Raw genomic sequence first — 18,556 nt, 5'->3', positions numbered from 1 at the left:
CATCAATGGTAGAAAGGAAGATCGATTATTGTTTCTTATTGATAGAAGATAAGATTTCTTCAACTATATGAGAAAATTTCTTTGAGGAAAATTCTTTATTCTGTTAAGGAAAATCCTCTTATCTTCTTTAATAAATAGGAGAGGGACAGCTTAATGTATTTAAGCTAAAGTTATTTCAATAAAGCTTCTTATCTTCTTTAATAAAGTTTCTTCAATAATTGTTCTTATCTTCTATTTTTTTCATCATAGTATCAGAGCAACTATTAGAGCCACTTGCTCTTTTCTCGTTGTCGACTCATCTATTGCTTCTCCACCTCCGACGGTAAAAGAAAAAGCTTTTTACTATTGCTTTTCCATCGTCAGGCTATCAGTGCGATAAATCTTTTCTCCTCGGCAAACGGTAACTATCTTCTCCACTACCACTCTGCATCAACGTTCGTTCCCTTCCGTTGTGGCGTTTTCTTCTCTATTGTATCTCTATTGTAGCTTTCTCCTTTATTGCACCTTTGCTATAGCTTCCTCCTTCTCTGTTGTACCTCTATTGTAGCTTTCTCCTCTGCTGCACTTTTGTTGTAGCTTCCTCCTCTATTATAGTATCGCTGTAACATCGCTGCAACTTCCTCCTCTGTTATAACTTCCTTCTTTACTGTAGCTTATTCCTCTACTATAGTATTGCTATAACTTTTTCTATTACTGTAGCTTTCTCCTCTACTATAGCCGTCGTCGTTGTAGCCGCAACAACAGCAGTAACGATCTGCTCTTGCTCTACTCACGAAGCCTCTGGCTCGTAAATCATTATTTGCGTCGATCCAAGATTTGTATCCTTACAGGAGAACATCTTGCGGGGGCATGATAGAAGATAAGATTTTCCCAATTATATGAGAAATTTTTTTTAAGAAATCCTTTATTCTGTTGAGGAAAATCCTCTTTCCTAATTTGTATAAATATGAGAGGGACATGTTAATGTATTTAAGCATTTTCATTTTTTTCAATAAAGCTTCTTATTTTCTTCAATAAAACTTCTTTAATAATTATTTTTATCTTCTATTTGTTTCATCACTTATAATACTATGAGATACAAGTAGAATCATATAAAAAGATAATCAAAAGTTGATCTATGATTATTTAAATCACCTCTACGATTAGCATTTGCATAACAATGTAATTCAAAATAAATAACGTTCTTGTATAATAATCTCAAATAAAGGTAGAATTTATATATTTTAAGATTACCTTTGTTACATCAAAATTTAGCTTACAAGACTAACTAAAATTACAATATCTGGTCTTGTAATTGTTAAGTAAAAAAAGACTACCAACATAATTATAATCTAGTTTTATTTTTGCATCAAGTGGCGTGGCAACTTTTTTATTTTTGTTAATTCCAAACTTTACAAGAATTTTCTTTACATAGCTTGTTTGAGAGGTGAATATATTTCTTTTGTATTCATTATCTCTAGACCAAGACAAATATTGAGCTCCAACAGGACTTTCATTTCAAACCAAAGAAAAAGATCATTATGAAACTTTAAAATCTCTACTTTGTTATTACCGATAATGATTATATTATCCACGTACAGAAGAATAATAATATATAAGCTTCGTTACTTTTTCACAAATAAACTAAGATTTGAATGAAAGGAAAAATAACTACAGAAATATAAATATTGAGTAATTTTTTCATGTCTACTTTATGAGTTTGCTTTGATCCATAAAGAGTCTTTTTTAGCTTGCAAATATAACTTAATTTGAAAATAAAAATATATCAACATGGTTACTCTATATAAATATCTTTATTAATTTCACCAAAAAAGAAGGTATTCTTCGCATCAAGTTGTTAAGGCTTCCATCAGATTAGCTACTAGAGCAATAACTATCATAATAAATGTCATCTTAGCCATAATACTAAAGGTTTTCTTATAATCTTCGGTATATATTTTTAAAAATATTTTTCTTATACTTTCATCTTATGTTTCATCTTATAGACTTATTTACAAGTAATTAGATCTACATTATTCGAAGACTTTAGCATAAGATTTCAAGTTTTATTTTTATAAAGTGTCTTCATTTCTTTATCCATGACATCCTCAACTTCTTGACACCTTTGACTTTATTAAAACAAAATAGGATTAAGATCTTTAATTGATTCAGAAAATCATAATGATATATGCTTACATTATCTCCATCTTTGTAATGTACTAGTTTACTAGTTTGATAATTATTCTTTTTGATCTTTTTAATCTTGAAAATTTTCTCTTCATAAGTATTATTACTCTTTCTATCACTTTGCTACATAATTGGTGATTAAGAAATACTAGAGTGGATGTAGATGAAGAAGAAAAAAAGCCATAATCCATAAGAGCACTAGATGATAAAGAGAACTCAATCACAAGTTTTGAATACATACATACATACATATATATATATATATATATATATATATTACTTTCATTGTTGTGATTAATATTAAAAAAAACTACTTGTGGAGGATTATAAAAGCAAATTTCATTAAACATAATATCTTGATATACCATATACCTATGTTTTTGTGAATTCATACATTTTTATCATTTCTTCCTTTCATCTAGACTATAAAGATGGATTTCTTAACCTTAGTATTAAGCTTACTTCTTTTTGAATCTAGTATGTGAACATAGTATGGAGAATCAAATACTTTAAAATGTTTATCATTTGGTTTTTCTCCAAATATGACTCGTATAGAGTCTTCAGATTGATTAAACTGAGAAAGATTTAATTAATAATATAAGTTACATATGTCATATTTTTTATTCATAAGGTTTTATGTAGATTCGTTGCATGAGGTTAATACTTATAAGTCTGTATGAGATGTCAAATCTTTCATTTTACCATACTATTTTGTTGTGGTGCATTTGTATAAGTGAGTTACATCTTAATATCGTTCTCTTTATAAAAGAAAAATAATCTATCAGAACTTTACATCATTATCGGTGGATAGCCTTTTAAATTTTCTTTCAAGAATACTTTCAATTGTTAACTTAAATTTTTAAAATTTAAAAAAAAATCTGATTTTTTTTTCATAAAATAAATCCAAGTGAACCTCGTAAGATCATCAATAAATAGAAGTATATAATGAGACCTTCGTAAAGATAGAGTTTGAGTAGGGCCCATTAGATCACTATGAATAAATTCTAAGAAAAACTTATACCTCGAAATTGATTTATCAACCGATTGCTTACGGTCTTCACAAACTTCATCACTACTAAAAATACTAAAACTGGAAAGATCATTAACTAGACTTTTGTACATCATGATTTTTAATTTGAGAAAACTTATATGAAGTCTAAAATGTCATATTAATGTACCATGTACTTATCCTATCAACATAAGAATTAGATATAAATTTTTGACCCTTTACCAAGGTGGACCTTGCATTTAATTCCTTTATGTTGCAAAGAAACTTGAGACCAAAAGAATATAATTTTTAACATTAAATGTATTTGTAATATAAAAATAATTTTCTTTATACTTGAAATATGATATATTCTTGAATATAATATGATCAATATTATTATCTATCATGATAATTACATCATTATCATTGTATTGATGAGTTTTCTACCATCACTAATGAGATGATGATCATCGCATTTTAAACCAACTATTTAATTATGTTCAAAATTGATCGATTCTCTACTATACTAATTTTAATCATAAAATATTTACCTCAATCTTTATTAATAGCATTGAAACAATCTTCTTTATTTATAATATTTTATCTTTGAATTTTAATATGATAATTTTTCTTGATACGATCTAGCTTGTCAAACCTATGACACTTTATCTTCTTTCAATTTGTACCTTTTTTTTAAAAGAATACTCTGACTTACGGGTAGCATTATCTCTTTTTCTTCATTATAATTATCCCTTTTCTTATATATAAAAAGTGTATCTTCATCTCCTCTTAAGGAGACTCACCATTTGATGAGCTAAGGAGTCTCTCATTCATATCCTAGTTTATTTATAAGAAAATAAAAAAGTTTACGTGTTATTATTCTTCTACATGGATGATATGATTATCACCGATTATAATGAAATAAAAATTTTGATGATCTCTTTCTTCGATTTGAAATGAAAATCTTAGGGGGAACTTAATATTTTTCTTGATATGGAGGTAATAAATATAAAAGAAGGTATATTTATCTCTCAAATAAATTATATAAGAAAAGTTATTGAAATATTTAAAATTAACAAAAGTAAGATTCCACTACTTAATGTAAATATAAAGCTAAGTTGTAACAATTACAAGATTCTTTTTAATCCTCAATTTTTTACTTTTATTGATAGTCTCATCAATTTAATAATTACAAGACCAAATATTATATTTTCAGTTAGTTTTATAAATCATTTTATGTAACCTTCGAGAAAGTCACATCTTGATGAAATCTTAAAATATGTGAATTCTCTTTGATTTGGGGTTATCGTATAAGAAGGATATTTATCTTAAATTATATGATTATGTAGATACTGATCTAGGAGTTAATTTAAATAATCATAGATCCACTTCTAACTATGTTTTTTTTTTTAATATGATTCTACTTGTATCTCATGATTGATAAGAAACACAATCGATCTCTCTTTCTATAACTAAAGTAGAATACAAAACCTTCTCATTTGCCACTCATGAGTATGGATATATGACTAAGACGTTTAATTGAAAATGCTTATAATCAAATTAATAATTAATTATTTTATAATATGATAATAAAAAATCTTAAAATTTATTATAAATCTAATTTATTATTTAAAAAAATATTAAAATTGAATATAATTCCATCCAATATTCGGCAATGATGCATTTGCTGACAAGGCAAATGTATTCCCTAGGACTACCGGTGAAGACGATGGAAGTTGAACCTAAGTGGAAGAAGGCAAATGAAAGCTACGGATTTCTGGTGATGAAAGGTTGAAGGCACATAAAGCACCAGTCATGTTTGGCCACATAAATTCCATTACCCGTGACATTGACTTTGCTGCATCCAACCAATGTTTTCCGTCACGTCGAGGTTCAACTTGATGAGTCTAAAGAGCTCGGGAACAAACGAGAAGAATCACTTTAACATAGCTGCACTGTGCGCACCGAAAGAGGTTTACGACAATGACAGCCACCTCAGTCTTATGAGATACAATTGTAGTGTAAGCAGTAAAAGCGATGATCAAAGGGGAGGGGCACTTTGACTTCTCTTGGCTGAAGGATGACGACAGTTCGATGCATTTGCTCTCAGGCAATACACTCCTCCAATGCATTTGTTCTTGCGTGAATCATGACAACAGAAGCTGGAATTTACAGTCGTCATACTAAATGCTCAGCCACATGCATCTGCCCTCATCTGTAAAATGAGGGTTGCGAAGACTTCTTTGCATGGAATTCTTAGACAGCAAGCCCACCATATTCCTCTTCGGCTTGGTGGAGCAAATCTTGAAACCAAGGATGCTGGAGACACGTTATGGGGACGACGAACCGCTTCTGCGCGCCTCGCCTACGTATACGGCGAAGTGGCCCTTGGGGACATCAACAAGCGTAGACTTGTGACTGGGTTCTGAGTGCCTCAGCATCTGCTTCCAGTGAGTGATCCTTGGAAATCTTTTCCCCATTTCTGTGGGTCGTATTTGACGCTGTAGTAAGTGCAAGTAAACTGTTGCGTGCGTTCATATATAGGAGGAGGAGGAGGAGGAGGAGGAGGAAATGACCAGCAGATATGGGTTTCATGTGCTCTTGCTAGATTTGTGCCCACGCATCATGTTGTGAAGTTGTGATCTCCCTCGAGCCACATGAGCTATTCGAGAACAAGTTGAGCACATCATGGATCGCATGTGTTTGGATGACGCCCCTCGTCCTTCGCCACTTGCCTGAAACCGAGGGCCGTGGCTCGTTGATTTCCTTGGAGATAGCAGTCCTGTCTTCTCCTCACATGCTTCCATGAACAGACTTGTTTGGACATATCTCATTCATGCATTGAACTGCAGAAGATGATACATCGGCATGATGAGAATGCAACTTACCTGTATCATGATTTATCATCCGTCACATTATATACTTGCAACAGTAGACCAGTGGTTGATTTTTAGAAACCTGCTTTGGGAACTCTCGTCCGGGAAATGGGTGGCATGGGCAAAATGAAACAAAAGGGATTAGCAGGAGGCAAAGCATGTGGAAATGCTCGTCTGTTCCTTCCATGCAGTCGACAAGTTAAAGTTACTCGAATGACACAAGTGTGTCTCCATATTCCACAATTTGACTGTCCTAGCAAAATTGTCGAAGCTATTTCTCACCCTGAAGAACAACTCAAAAAGAATGTTTCGTATGGCATTCAGGTAGGAGTGCAGAATGATTCATGAATCACTAAAAATCTTTCCACCATCAGCTGGCAACTTATGCTCATAATCCAGCTTCTGCAAAGGTTCCTTATCATTCAGTGGTCACACCATGATGTATCACATTCAGGCCCTCTTGAAAAGGCTTCTAGTTGATGTTTAAATTAAATTACTCCATTATCTTAGTACATCTTCCTATACTGTTGATAATTAATATTTCGGATCTCGGTCACGTCATGATTCACGCCACGATCCACCTTTGGCATTAGCACAAACATGGGCCCTTGGGACCCAGTCGTCACATCGGATATACTCCTGTAGATTCAGCACAAGGGACCTCCGATCGACCGAGAGACACGTCTTCGAATGCTGCACGACCCGTACATCGACCTGCGGACCAAGCCGTGCTGACTCCTTGACCACCGCAGAGAAAAAAAAAATCATAAACTCAAATGTTATCAGATGTAAAACCATAGAATTAATTCCTACATGGCTAAAGGTGATGATGGCATATGGTAACTAAATCACACTAGTGCTTGTTACATGCTATACTGCGACTGACGGTGAGCTGATACTAACTACTGCATGCAACACTTTCTGCCATTCAAGACATCAATGCTTGTCTTGCCCTATTTTTCCAGAGTTCTGATACCAAATAATGAAACATCTCCTCTGCAGATAGTCTGCAATTCACCATCTGCTACTCTTAGTTCTCTGAAATTTCTTTTTCTTTAATTTTTTTTTTTATATATATCTTCCATCTCCATAACTCTTGAGATTTTTGAATTGTATACCATCAAATTGGCATGTATCTATCTCTATGGAACTATCTTAATCCTCCAGTCTTTAATCGTTTGCTAGGGTGATCCTTTAGTTACAGCAAGACAGAATAGAACAGTATGTCATCTGTAACAGGAGAAAGGAAAAGATGTGAAATGTGCTCCTGTACCAGTGAATGGGACTTATTTTATGATGCAGACAAGTCATATTTTCTTCTCATCTTCTTGTTGGACACAATAAATCCAGATCCATCATCCTTTCTGGTGATGATATTTTTGATAGAAACTGTGCATTCGAGGTGGATAAAACTGTGACGAAGTTATATTGCTTCTTTTCATTGTTTACCTCCCAGTAAAAATAGCACTTGTTGTTATGGGTCTTCGAGAAGCTTAAGCCATACCGAAAAAAGATTGATAACTTTCAATATGAGGTTGCCACTTCTTGACAGGATAAAACAGAGAGCAGTCGGATTACTATGATCTCTTTGGGACCATCTTTTGTACCTACGTACAAAAACTAGGGGCAAGAGTAACATGGCGCTCGTGCAATACACGACTGTGTGGTCGCCATCATCACAGTTACCTGACGCATTTCCAATTCATCGTTCTCCTGTTAACTGCATTCCATCGGTGACTGATTCTGTATCTCCCTCTTCCTGTTATCTCCATCTTTGTTGCTTACTGGCCTCCAGTGCATCAACCTGTCTTTCGGATGAACACAATGCGTCCACATGTGCACCGCTTAGCACCCTCCTAGTTCATAGAATTTTGATGGAAAAAGCAGATCGTAGTTCTTACTTTTGGTTTCTGTAGTCGGATATGTATGCAAATTCTTACAGCAAAATCTTTTGTTCGATTAAAATCTTGGTTTTGCAACAGCTTTTAAAAGTTTATGTAGATGATAAAATGATGACAACCATGCTAATGCTCAGAAAACAGATGCTTGGCTCTGATTCAGAAGGTGAATTTTTCTGCAAACACTTTTACTCACGATCAAGGGAGTTGGGATGCAAGTCAGTAGAGTTCTGCAACAGATCTTGAATTCATAACTAGTCGCTCTTGATGTTGATTGAATGGACATCAGACTAGGAAAGGACAGCTTAACTGGAAAGAAAGATCTTCTTTCTATCTTGTGTGTTCTTCTAATAAAGGGAAACAACATTAGCTAGCATGCGGTAGTCATTACAGCAACGAGTCACTTTCTTGGCCAATGTACAGCATTGAAACACCCATAAGTCGTATCACTATGGCACAGATTTGATAGTGATTGAAGTTAAAGCCACTTTATCTCTTTAACATGCTTGCAAACTGAGTTACCAAAAAGATGCGGCTCAGAGAAGAGAAAGAAGGCTTGCAGATCGACCACCATCCGTTGGACAACAGGCATCAATAATTGGAAAGTTTACTCAGCAGCTCCAGAAATAGCAGATCCTGATTTCTCTTGTATAGTATCACCCTTTTTTATTTATTTTGCATCAACTGGTTTAATTACTGGACTAGAATTGGTCCTATTACATATTTTTGGCAGATGGTCCACTTCTAGCTGGCTAACAGCAGCACTCTATTTCTCTGCTTCATTCTGTCTGTGGGCAATCAATCATTCCTGATACCATTTCTTGTCTGATGCTACAGGAGGAAGATCATGAACTTATAAACCAAAGAATGACTGTACTAGAGGTTTTGGCAGATGGTCCACTTCTAGCTGGCCAGCCGCAGCTGTACTCTAATTCTCTGCTTCCTTCCTTGTCCCTTCAAGATTGATCCACCAGTTCTTGTTTGATCTACTAATCAAGGAAAGAATGATTGTACTGCTTATATGATTTTGTATCAGAAGTGTGTTGGCACTGGGGATAAAGAAGAGCTTGAGGATGGTGCAAGCCAGGTGAGGGGGGAGGAGTCTCAAGTGTTCCTCATCTGGCATAAAGCATGGCAGATTAGTCTGGCTACTAAAGAGCATTCTAGGGTGATATATATATATATATATCAAGGAAGACAGTGGGGGAAGACACCACATGGCTTCTGCAATGACCATGATGACACCAATGGCGCCATGGCAGTACTGCCCTGTACGGTTCACCCTACCTTTCCTAAACGAATGAAGCTGTCTCAATCTAATTCCTGACTCCCGTGCAGAACTTGCTCTTACGAAGCTTGTAGAGGAAGAGGTCCTAGTTTTATATTGGGAATTGAATTAAATGTCCGACTGCCCCTTGGAACTTGGAAAACGCCTCGGCCTAGCAACAGATTGATGAAGTCATAGCACCTGGTCAAAGGCAGAGAGATCCGTGGAATGGAAGAAAGGTATAGAAAAGCATGACCACTAGCCGATGCGTGTGATGGTGCTCGAGAGATGTCCCTTCCGGTAAGTCGACAGCCACTCTTTATCAAAGAGCCTTTTGACCATTGTTCCATCATTGTAGGTTCATTGTCAGAACGAAGTTGTAAGCTCAAACGCAATTCTTTCCAGCTTCTGCTCTCTCTCTCTCTCTCTCTCTCTCTCTCTCTTTAATGTGCGTCGAAAGAGCAGGAATCTCGAACATGGTGTTTGTGGAGTGAATTATTGGCTGAGCAATTCAGCAGGGATACAAAACCTTCACTGGACTGCAGTGACAGGAGAATCCACCCTCGGTCATGGGGTAACAGAGGCGAGGTTACAGGAAAAGGAGAGGAGGTCATTCTTTGCTTGTGGCTTTACAGTAAAGGGAGGGGCCATGGCTGTCGATAGCGAGGTCAGCAGAGGCACGGGGCTGCACGGCCCCGCATGTCCTTCCTCATGGCCACAACTACCCAACACCCCTATTCCCCGTCCTCTGTGTCCTTGCCCTTCTCACCCCCACCTCTCCACATGCCCCTGTCCGTCCCTCTCACCTCGCACACCCCGCCTTGCTACTGGCATAAATAGCACCCCTCCACCACCGCCTTTCTCCCCACAACTCAGTCGCACTTCCTCTCCTTCTTCTTCTTCTGCTGATCATCTCTTGAAACGGAAAGGAAAGGAGCAAAAGAATGGCAGTGAAGAAGCAGAACAAGCTGGCTCAGACAGCGGTGCTGAAGCAAATACTGAAGCGGTGCTCGAGCTTGGGGAGGGAGGAGAAGGAGGAAGGGCCGCCGGTGGACGTGCCCAGGGGCCACTTCGTGGTGTACGTCGGCAAGAACCGGAGCCGGTACATCGTGCCCATCTCCTACCTGGACCACCCCGAGTTCCAGAGCCTCCTCCGCCAGTCCGAGGAGGAGTTCGGCTTCAAGCACCACATGGGCCTCACCATCCCCTGCGACGAGGTGGCCTTCCGCTCCCTCACCTCCTCGCTCAGATGAAACCCGTCTCTCATGCTTCTTTCTTCTTTGTTTCGACTGGACGTCAAATCCATCGGTGTGTGTATATTACCTACCTCTAATTGTAAGTCATATAATTTATTGAGGAGGAAACTGCTCCTCCGTTGACATAACATTTCAAGGATCCTCCAACTACTGCTAATCGACTTTATGTGGGATCGAAGATCAAAACCTAACGCTTGCAAGCGAAGAGAAGTAATAAATAGATCATCGAAACAAAAATTAATATGGACTTGGGTGACATAAAAGATGATGATCTATCTGTTCACTGCTTCGGTTAATTAAGAATTTTTCATTCTTAAAACAAAAGAATACATTTGAGAATTATAAGAACACATTTGAGGAGATTAAGTTGGTTTCTAATTCTTAAGTTGATTTATTTGTTGGTCATTCATTACATAAGTACACGATGAGGTAACAAATGGACAAAAATCCCATTGCCCATATGAGAGAGATTCTTGGAAGTGCATCTTCAAGTACAGGCAAGTTTGATGGCTACAGAGCAATGGGCGGTAGGCACCCAACTCAACTCATTAGCGTTGCACCACTATAATTCTATTTAGTTACTATTTTCAAGTGAATTATAGATTTAATAAATTATTATTTATTTATTTATTTTACGAAGAGTAAACGACTAAGATGGAATACTTTCTTTACTCTTATGCGGAAGTCGATGTGATGACAAAAATATCCTTAATCTCAGGCTTCGATCTATAAAATAAATACAGAAGAGATGGCAACTTGGAATAATAAATATAGACAAAAGATAAATACATGATTTAATAGGGAAATCTTATCATCAATGTCAAAATGTTTATGATTAAACTAATTGACATCTTCCACCTAAATAAGTTGATCGGTGGTGTACCATGGACATGCATCCGTACACCCTCATGATCCCATGATAATATTTTCATGAGCATCATTCGGCAATATGTGCACGTCAAGTCGATAATATTTTCATGCATCCGGACATGCACATGACATGCCTCCTGATGAGCCCCTTTCAAGCCACTGTCTTCACTATTTAGACTCTAAAACCTATCCACTTAAGCTTCTACATGATCTCTCACATGGTATATATAAATGAATATACAACAAATACATACATATCCTCAGTTAATTCAAGTTTTATTTAATTAATCAAAAAAATTTAATTTTTTTTCCTTTTTAAAATTATGGTGATATTTTCATCCAATCTGCCAGCTCAGCTTTGATGTATTAGGGTGTCAAATAAAATAAAATAATGATCTCCCAAGTCTATTCTATCCTAAAACTTGTCCTCTCGTCATCATAGCTCCGTCGTTATACGTCACAGGGATGAGACACAGCAAACCTCAGATCAATCCGCTTTTGTGCCGGAGGAGATGAATGATTCCCCCCGGTGGCTCATCTTCTGTTTCTATCAACAGTGAGTTAGTGGCTTCAGTCACTTTCCTCGCACTGAACGGTGCGCGTTTGTGGATCAAACCTCCCTCCATATGATCACTTCTTTCCGAGGTCCATTCATGTGATGAGATAGATATATCTGCAGCTGGGCCTTTGTTCGAGACAACAATAATAATTCTGATTAGAACGAGCCACCAACTCGAGCAATCAAAGCACTGGAATTAAGAAGGAAAAAAAACGGCTGAATATGTTTTGGTCAAAGGCAAAAGATATATGTCGATCGAAGGAAAGAACTATAACACGTCTACAATCATTCACAAAATCTTGTTGTTATTGTTATTACGAAGGTACATAATCCAAACCGAAAGAGCAAAGGACTCGGGAATCAGAACGCCAAGACAAAAGTCCCAGGTTTGTCTGAGCTACCCACAGGTGAATGAATGGTACCAAAGCCCTGCAAGTAACAGTACGTACAGGAAGATGCGAGAACGTAATCATTCACAAGGTGCATGCGTAATCGATGCCAAGGACGATGAGAGGAACGTAATCCTTGTGAACGTAATCATTCACAGGGAAGATGAGAGGAACTGTGCACGGTGTTGGGTTGTGCTTGCTGTGTACTGTCCTTTGATCAACCGCCGCTGGTGTATCGTCCCGGACATGCACATGACATGTTCCTCCGAAGACCCTTTCGTTCGAGTGGCCCAATCATATGTTCATCGCTTCGCCTCCCCTCTCTCCTCTTTCTCTCCCGCTCGAGAATGCGTGCTTCTCAGAGTCGGTAATTTTCAACCAAAAATAAAAAAAAAATACGCTAATTAAAAGGTCTTTAAGATGGTTACGATAACATATTGGATGTAAAACAACAGCACACAATCATTCACACGAGAACATTCCCATCAGATTGTGTGTACTTCATCATCCTGCGTGGTAAAGCCAAAGAGTTGGCGCACGGTATCCAATACAAAATATCATGTCTGCCGGCATTCCTTCCTTCCGTAGATGGTCCCGTGTGGACTACATAATATCGATGTCGACTCGTATAATCCGAACAATTTAGGATTTTGGGTGCGAGGGAAATGTTGTATTCATCCGTCTCGCTTGTGGAAGAAATGGCACGATAATAATCGAGGAGAGACGAGACGGGTATGCCAAGTCAATTCGAGTCACAGGACGCCGATTTGAGAGCGCCGCTGCTGCTACTCGATTCGTTTGATCTCATGGTCCCACACTTAGCTGGCGGCGAGCCCCCATGAATCTTATCGACGAGAGCCCGAGGACCAATCGGTGGCCGCCTCCAGCAGCAGCGCAGACGGAGCTCCCGAGTCCGAACCGTGTGGGGACGGGCAACACCACTGCACTGGGAACATCAGTACTACTTCAAATAGATTGTTACTGATTCCGACGATTTTGGTTATATAAAGTTTGAAATCGAAACTAAATACCCATATGATGATTATTAGTGGTCGATTTGAGCTATTTAAAGAATTCTTCGATAGTAAATTAACTTGTATTCTTCGAGAGTAGTGTACAAACGATTGAAACTTATGGTTTGAGCTTATAAGTTGAAGGATTCAATTTCCTTTAGTATAGACAAAAATATATTAAACCACGGTGAGAAAAAATGCTCACGACAAATAATGTGAGATACCAGTTTGATACATTTCCTTAATATTTAATGAGTTACCACTTGATAATGTGATGTTGCATCCAACTGTCTCTGGCTGGATTCCTTCCTCCGGCAAAAAAAGAGAAAGTGCAAAGTTACATAAAGCAAGAAACAAAGGGAAATGATTTCTATCCCAAAAGTTCATATCCATGGATGGCAGGCGCATGATATTAGATATTGGCTATGCAAGTTTGTAGTAACAAGAAGTTGTCCTTGGGAAAATATGTGTACGTATAGCAGCAATAATGGAGTCTTGTATGAATGTGAGACGATCATGAACCCAATCCAAGCAATAATTTTCGATTTAGGAGATCACACCCTCTTGGTAGGTACAATATGGTAACCATAGGAGTTGTCTTTGCCAAGATCGACCCCACCAGATGGCGGGCCTTCAAATGTTTGGGAGTCCCATCAACATGTACAAATAAGATCTATTTCTGAAGGTGTTATAGAGAGGATGTCCTCCCTCAACCCTCCATCCACACAACTGTCTATGCATGTCTCTTCCAACATCGGCATCAGAGTGTGAGGCCTGCCGTCGAGATTAGCAAATCATGAGCATGTATATTAATTATTTTTACCAAGATGAAATTATATCATAGTTTACAAAGCTCGATGAATTGATTAATGATGAATAAATACATTATGGTTGTTAAGAGAATTTCTAAAAGATATATTTGGTATTTATTATCAGTAACTTTGGAGATTATGGATATGAATATATTAATGATACGTACAAGCACCCTACCGTCTTTGCATGTGAGATTGGGGTGAGAAGGACGTACGCCCGAATCAAACGCAAGCCATGTGATGTGAGCCCACCCCACCATCAATCCTTAATATGATAGGACTTTAATCGGAAAGCAGGAACAGCGAAAGCAGCACATCCATAAAGAGGGAGGGGAAGAAGAAAAAGGAAGAGTTGTTGCTATTGAATGCCAAGGTGACGATTAATTAATCACAATACTATTTACATGACAGAGAGAGAGAGAGAGAGAGAGAACGAAGAATGAAGAATGCTGCAATCCTTCTGATGAGTTGTGTGAGAAGAAAAGAAAAAGGAAGAAAAGACTCGGCCTTGTTGTCGATGGATGCTCTGCATGCATGCAGTGCGTGATCCGATTCGGGATGACTCGGCTGAGCCGCTTCGTCGCCATCTCTCCTTTTGATCATTGCAATGATCTCACTCGTATTACACACAAAAATGGCGTAGAATGATGCAACCGACAACGATGAATTGAGTTTTATTTCTCGTTCAGGGAGATGGGAAGCTTTCCACCTCCTCCTCCTCCTCCTGCACACTGCACACTGCACGCTGTGCAGTCGGTCACCAGACGGGCTTCTCGGCGAGGCGGTGGTGGCCGTGGAGAAGCGGCAGCGAATCGGGAGCGTGCAGCCACCGTCCGACGTCGCAGCAACAGGAGGAGGACGACGAAGGGATGTTGTGGGAGAGGTTTATGAGGTCGTCCAGAGTGTAGTTGGCGAACCTCGCGGGAGAGGAAGAGATGAGGCGGAGGACGTCCTCGAAGAGGGACTCGTCGCAGGGGAGGGAGACGGGGCCGGGGCTGGAAGGAAAGCCGTACTCCTCCTCGGCCTGGCGGAGCAGCTGTCGGAAGACAGGGTGGTTGAGGTGCGACGCCCGCACCACGAACCGCCGGGAGCTGCTCCCCACGCACACCGCCACGTGCCCCGCCGGCACGTCCGGTGCCGCCCCCGCCCCCCCGCCCCTCCTCAACGACGACAGCGCCGCCGCCCTCAGCCTCCACCGCCGCAGCATCTGCCGCAGCCGAACTATGTGCCGGATCTTGCTGCATTTCCCCATACCTCCTCCTCCTACACCTCCCATCTCTCCCTGCTTCTTGCTTTCCCTTCTTCTTCTGCGCTCTTCTCTCTCTCACGCTTTGCAGGTGATGCTAGAAGCGAGGGAGGGAGAGAAGCAAGTGGGGAAGACCGGGGGGGGCCTTTATAAGCGGAACGACAAAAGATTGCCCTTAGCCTTTGTAGTATTCTCATCATGCAACAGCGAGGAAGGATAAAGAAAGCGTCTCGTAAATGATAGAAGCAGACAGGGAGAGCAAGTTAAGCCGTCATTGACTCTCCATAATTTACCCAGTAACATGTGTTACAGAAGTCAACATTGTCCCTTTGACTCTGTGATCGGCACTTAGTATTATCTTCTCTCCATCAAATTCTTTTCTAGTCAATTTTCTTAATAAAAAAACTCAAGATTATAATGGTGAAAAGTAATAAAAAATTGATCTTTAGAGGTCACAAATCCAAAACCACGGGGACCAAAAGGAGAAGGTGAATAGTATTGAATCATACAGTTACAGTGGAACACAAAACACTCTTCCAAGAACACTAGCTTGCATGTTAATCCCACCATGGTGTACAGTTGATGGTAGATACGAGACGGATAGGGTGGGGCTCGTGGTGTCAGGATAAGCCTCATACGAATCAGAGGGGACGAGTACAGAATCCACACATGCAACAAAAGGCGTACGCAGGATGCGTGTTGTGTTCTTGTGCATGTAAAAGGCGGAGGAGACGCGGCATGTGCAGCTCTCAGGTACGCGCGCCATGGAGATGGAGAAACGCAGGTAGGTGGAGCAGCGAAGAGGCTCTCGCTCCGCCGGCGGGACCAATAGATATAAACAATTAGTCCTTCTCCTCCATTCGATTCCCCACCCATGTGGCTGTGCATCATCCCCACTACTCTCTCTTCCCTTCTTCTTCTTCTTCTTATTCTTTTTTTGTTGCGATTCCCGCCGAAGTATCATCATGACGCGTTCAGATCAAGAATGCATCAAAGTATACGAACGAGATGGCCACTGAACCCCATGACTTATCTTCGTTGGAGGTGAGACATATGTTCTGAGCGAGAACAACTCCCATTCTCTTCCCAAGAACAAAAAGAGACAGCGATGGGCTTCTCTCTCTCTCTAAACTCCTTCTCCCTTCCCAAAAGAACAACAGTGACAGAGTTCCTCTGACTGCAGTGGAAGAAAAGAAATCACTACGGGAAGGTAACCCGAGACAGGAAAAAAGATACATGCCACATGTGACATGGAGAGGCCGAAAGAACAAGATGCTGTCAGCAGTGAAAATCTTTAGTATCGGACAAAGTTTGATACTCGATCACCAAATTAGAGCTTTAGGTACAGACAGATACACCAAAGAAAATAGTTACAAACAATCAAATAAATCAACTTCACCAAATCAACATCAGTGAATTCATCTGATTTTTACATGTTCACTGTATTAATATTCATCCTGGAATCTGTAATAATCCCCCCAGGGCATAATAGGCATATAAAAATGGGACAAACTGGTGCCAGGAGTGGCTGCTCCCGCAACAGAAACCTTCACTGCTCCTAAAAGTAATTTCATGTGAGGAACTGTGAGTCCAGTAGAACAGGCAGCACTTGGTTTTGGAGCTGCCCCCTGATTCATGAAAGCCGGGAAACCTGATTCCATGGAGTCAAAAGGTCTTGGAGAAGCTGTTATTACTTGTGTTGTGTGGTAGTCAGGAGCTACAAGCCTACAGCACATGCAAGCTGCTGCTGTCACTGATTCAAAGCCACACTAGCTGCTGCCGACTCCCACACGGCTGGGCGAAGCCCCTCTCATCAATGACAACTTTCTCCAACTTTTAACTTATCTTCATCGAGGTATCAGCAGCTTGATGAACGCTGCAACCGGAGGAAGGAAGACAAGACAACGAGGTGCTTGGGTTCCCCAGAGACACTGCAGTGACTTAATCCCTCCATGTGGTTTGGTTATTCTGCCCACCAAGCCATGGATTCATCAGCACATCTGATAAAATAATCAGTGGATAAGTGCCTGCCGTTCAAGCCATAGCATACTGCTCCGGAGACAGTAAGAAGAAAACGAACACCGGCAAGAAATGAATCAGAAGTCTTACAGTTTCACCAACTCAATTGGCTCCGTGACCACAAAAAGTGTTTGATCATAGCCTGCGTCTACATTATGCTGAAACCAAACAAAGATTCTTGAGCTGTCCTTTGTACAAACAGGAGGAGAAACAGCGGTGTCAGATTTGACGTAGCGATTGGAGCAAGAAGAGGTTTGGGTTTTGGAGCTGTAATCATTACCAAGAAATCATTAAGCCAGCATGAGTGAACTAAATCTTTATCCTTTGGAATGGAAGGGATACTTTCTATTGTTTAATATACATGTATATAACAACCACTTCCCAACCATTACAATACAAAGTACGTACTATGTGGCCGGACATGGAAGCTTGTCTGCTCGCGAGAATGGCGAGAAGCGAGCACGTTAGGGAGGCGCATTACACGGAGAAAGGTTTGTCCCGGCTACTGGACCATCCTCCCCCCCCCAACTTGCTCCATAAACAACTCCCACATGCAAAAGGGAATCAATGATCCACCGACCCATGGCTTTTTTTATCTAAATATATAGAGCAGTAGGAACTGCGTTCATGGGGGTCGATCACACCAAAATCCATCCATGGTTCGTTCTTCCCGGCCCTCTCTCTTTCTTCGACCTACCGGCAGCTCCTACATCTCCACCACCTAGTGATTCGGCAATCATAAGAGCATGATTGGGGTTTGATTGCATGATTGAAGGCTATTTTAGTGCTATCTTAGATTGCTACACACTGTTCGATCATGAACAAATGTCGGATTGGTCCTCCTAATTCGGATAAGAGATTTGAAGTCTAGAGTAGCCGATCTATTTTCTATAGGAGGATACGCTAATAATGAGCTAATGATGAGCTTAATGCAGGAAACCCTGCTCTCAATGTAGGCCAGTTTCACACTGGCGGACAACTGAGCTCTTCCCCCTTGGGTGTACCGAGGCGTGGCATGCAACGCAAGTGATCGTGCTTGAGCCGGAGCTGGGCCAAGCAAGCAGCCCAGCATTTTGGGCCTGAGTTGACCATGGAATTAGGCTGTCCAAATTTCTATCCATCATACACCATCCATTTCCCCCAACCTATGACTTCAAATAAGGAATTATAAGATGAAGCTAAAAAAAACTATGAAGA

The 18,556-nt window shown here is 39.7% G+C and overlaps 2 protein-coding genes across 2 annotated transcripts; one reads left to right on the top strand and one right to left on the bottom strand.

Annotated features, from left to right (window-relative positions):
* Window positions 1-9,434: 9,434 nt before the first annotated feature.
* LOC135633450 (protein SMALL AUXIN UP-REGULATED RNA 51-like) lies at window positions 9,435-10,579 on the top strand. The gene is made up of 2 exons (XM_065142902.1): window positions 9,435-9,495; window positions 9,661-10,579. Exon 2 carries the CDS (start codon window positions 10,140-10,142, stop codon window positions 10,446-10,448), a length of 309 nt encoding a protein of 102 aa, XP_064998974.1. The 5' UTR covers window positions 9,435-9,495; window positions 9,661-10,139; the 3' UTR covers window positions 10,449-10,579.
* Window positions 10,580-14,428: 3,849 nt separating this feature from the next.
* LOC135633448 (auxin-induced protein 6B-like) lies at window positions 14,429-15,441 on the bottom strand. Its single transcript, XM_065142901.1, has one exon. The coding sequence runs from the start codon at window positions 15,368-15,370 to the stop codon at window positions 14,852-14,854; it is 519 nt and encodes a 172-aa protein (XP_064998973.1). The 5' UTR covers window positions 15,371-15,441; the 3' UTR covers window positions 14,429-14,851.
* Window positions 15,442-18,556: the final 3,115 nt, after the last annotated feature.

This window comes from Musa acuminata, chromosome BXJ3-3 (assembly GCF_036884655.1).
Source record: "Musa acuminata AAA Group cultivar baxijiao chromosome BXJ3-3, Cavendish_Baxijiao_AAA, whole genome shotgun sequence".
In the NCBI taxonomy this organism is placed as follows: domain Eukaryota; kingdom Viridiplantae; phylum Streptophyta; class Magnoliopsida; order Zingiberales; family Musaceae; genus Musa; species Musa acuminata.
This window is presented reverse-complemented; position numbering and strand designations above follow the sequence as displayed.

What these genes read in the sequence shown, in the direction of transcription:
- LOC135633448 (XM_065142901.1), bottom strand. Translation starts at nt 15,370, where the DNA reads ATGGGAGGTGTAGGAGGAGGAGGTATGGGGAAATGCAGCAAGATCCGG.
- LOC135633450 (XM_065142902.1), top strand. Translation starts at nt 10,140, where the DNA reads ATGGCAGTGAAGAAGCAGAACAAGCTGGCTCAGACAGCGGTGCTGAAG.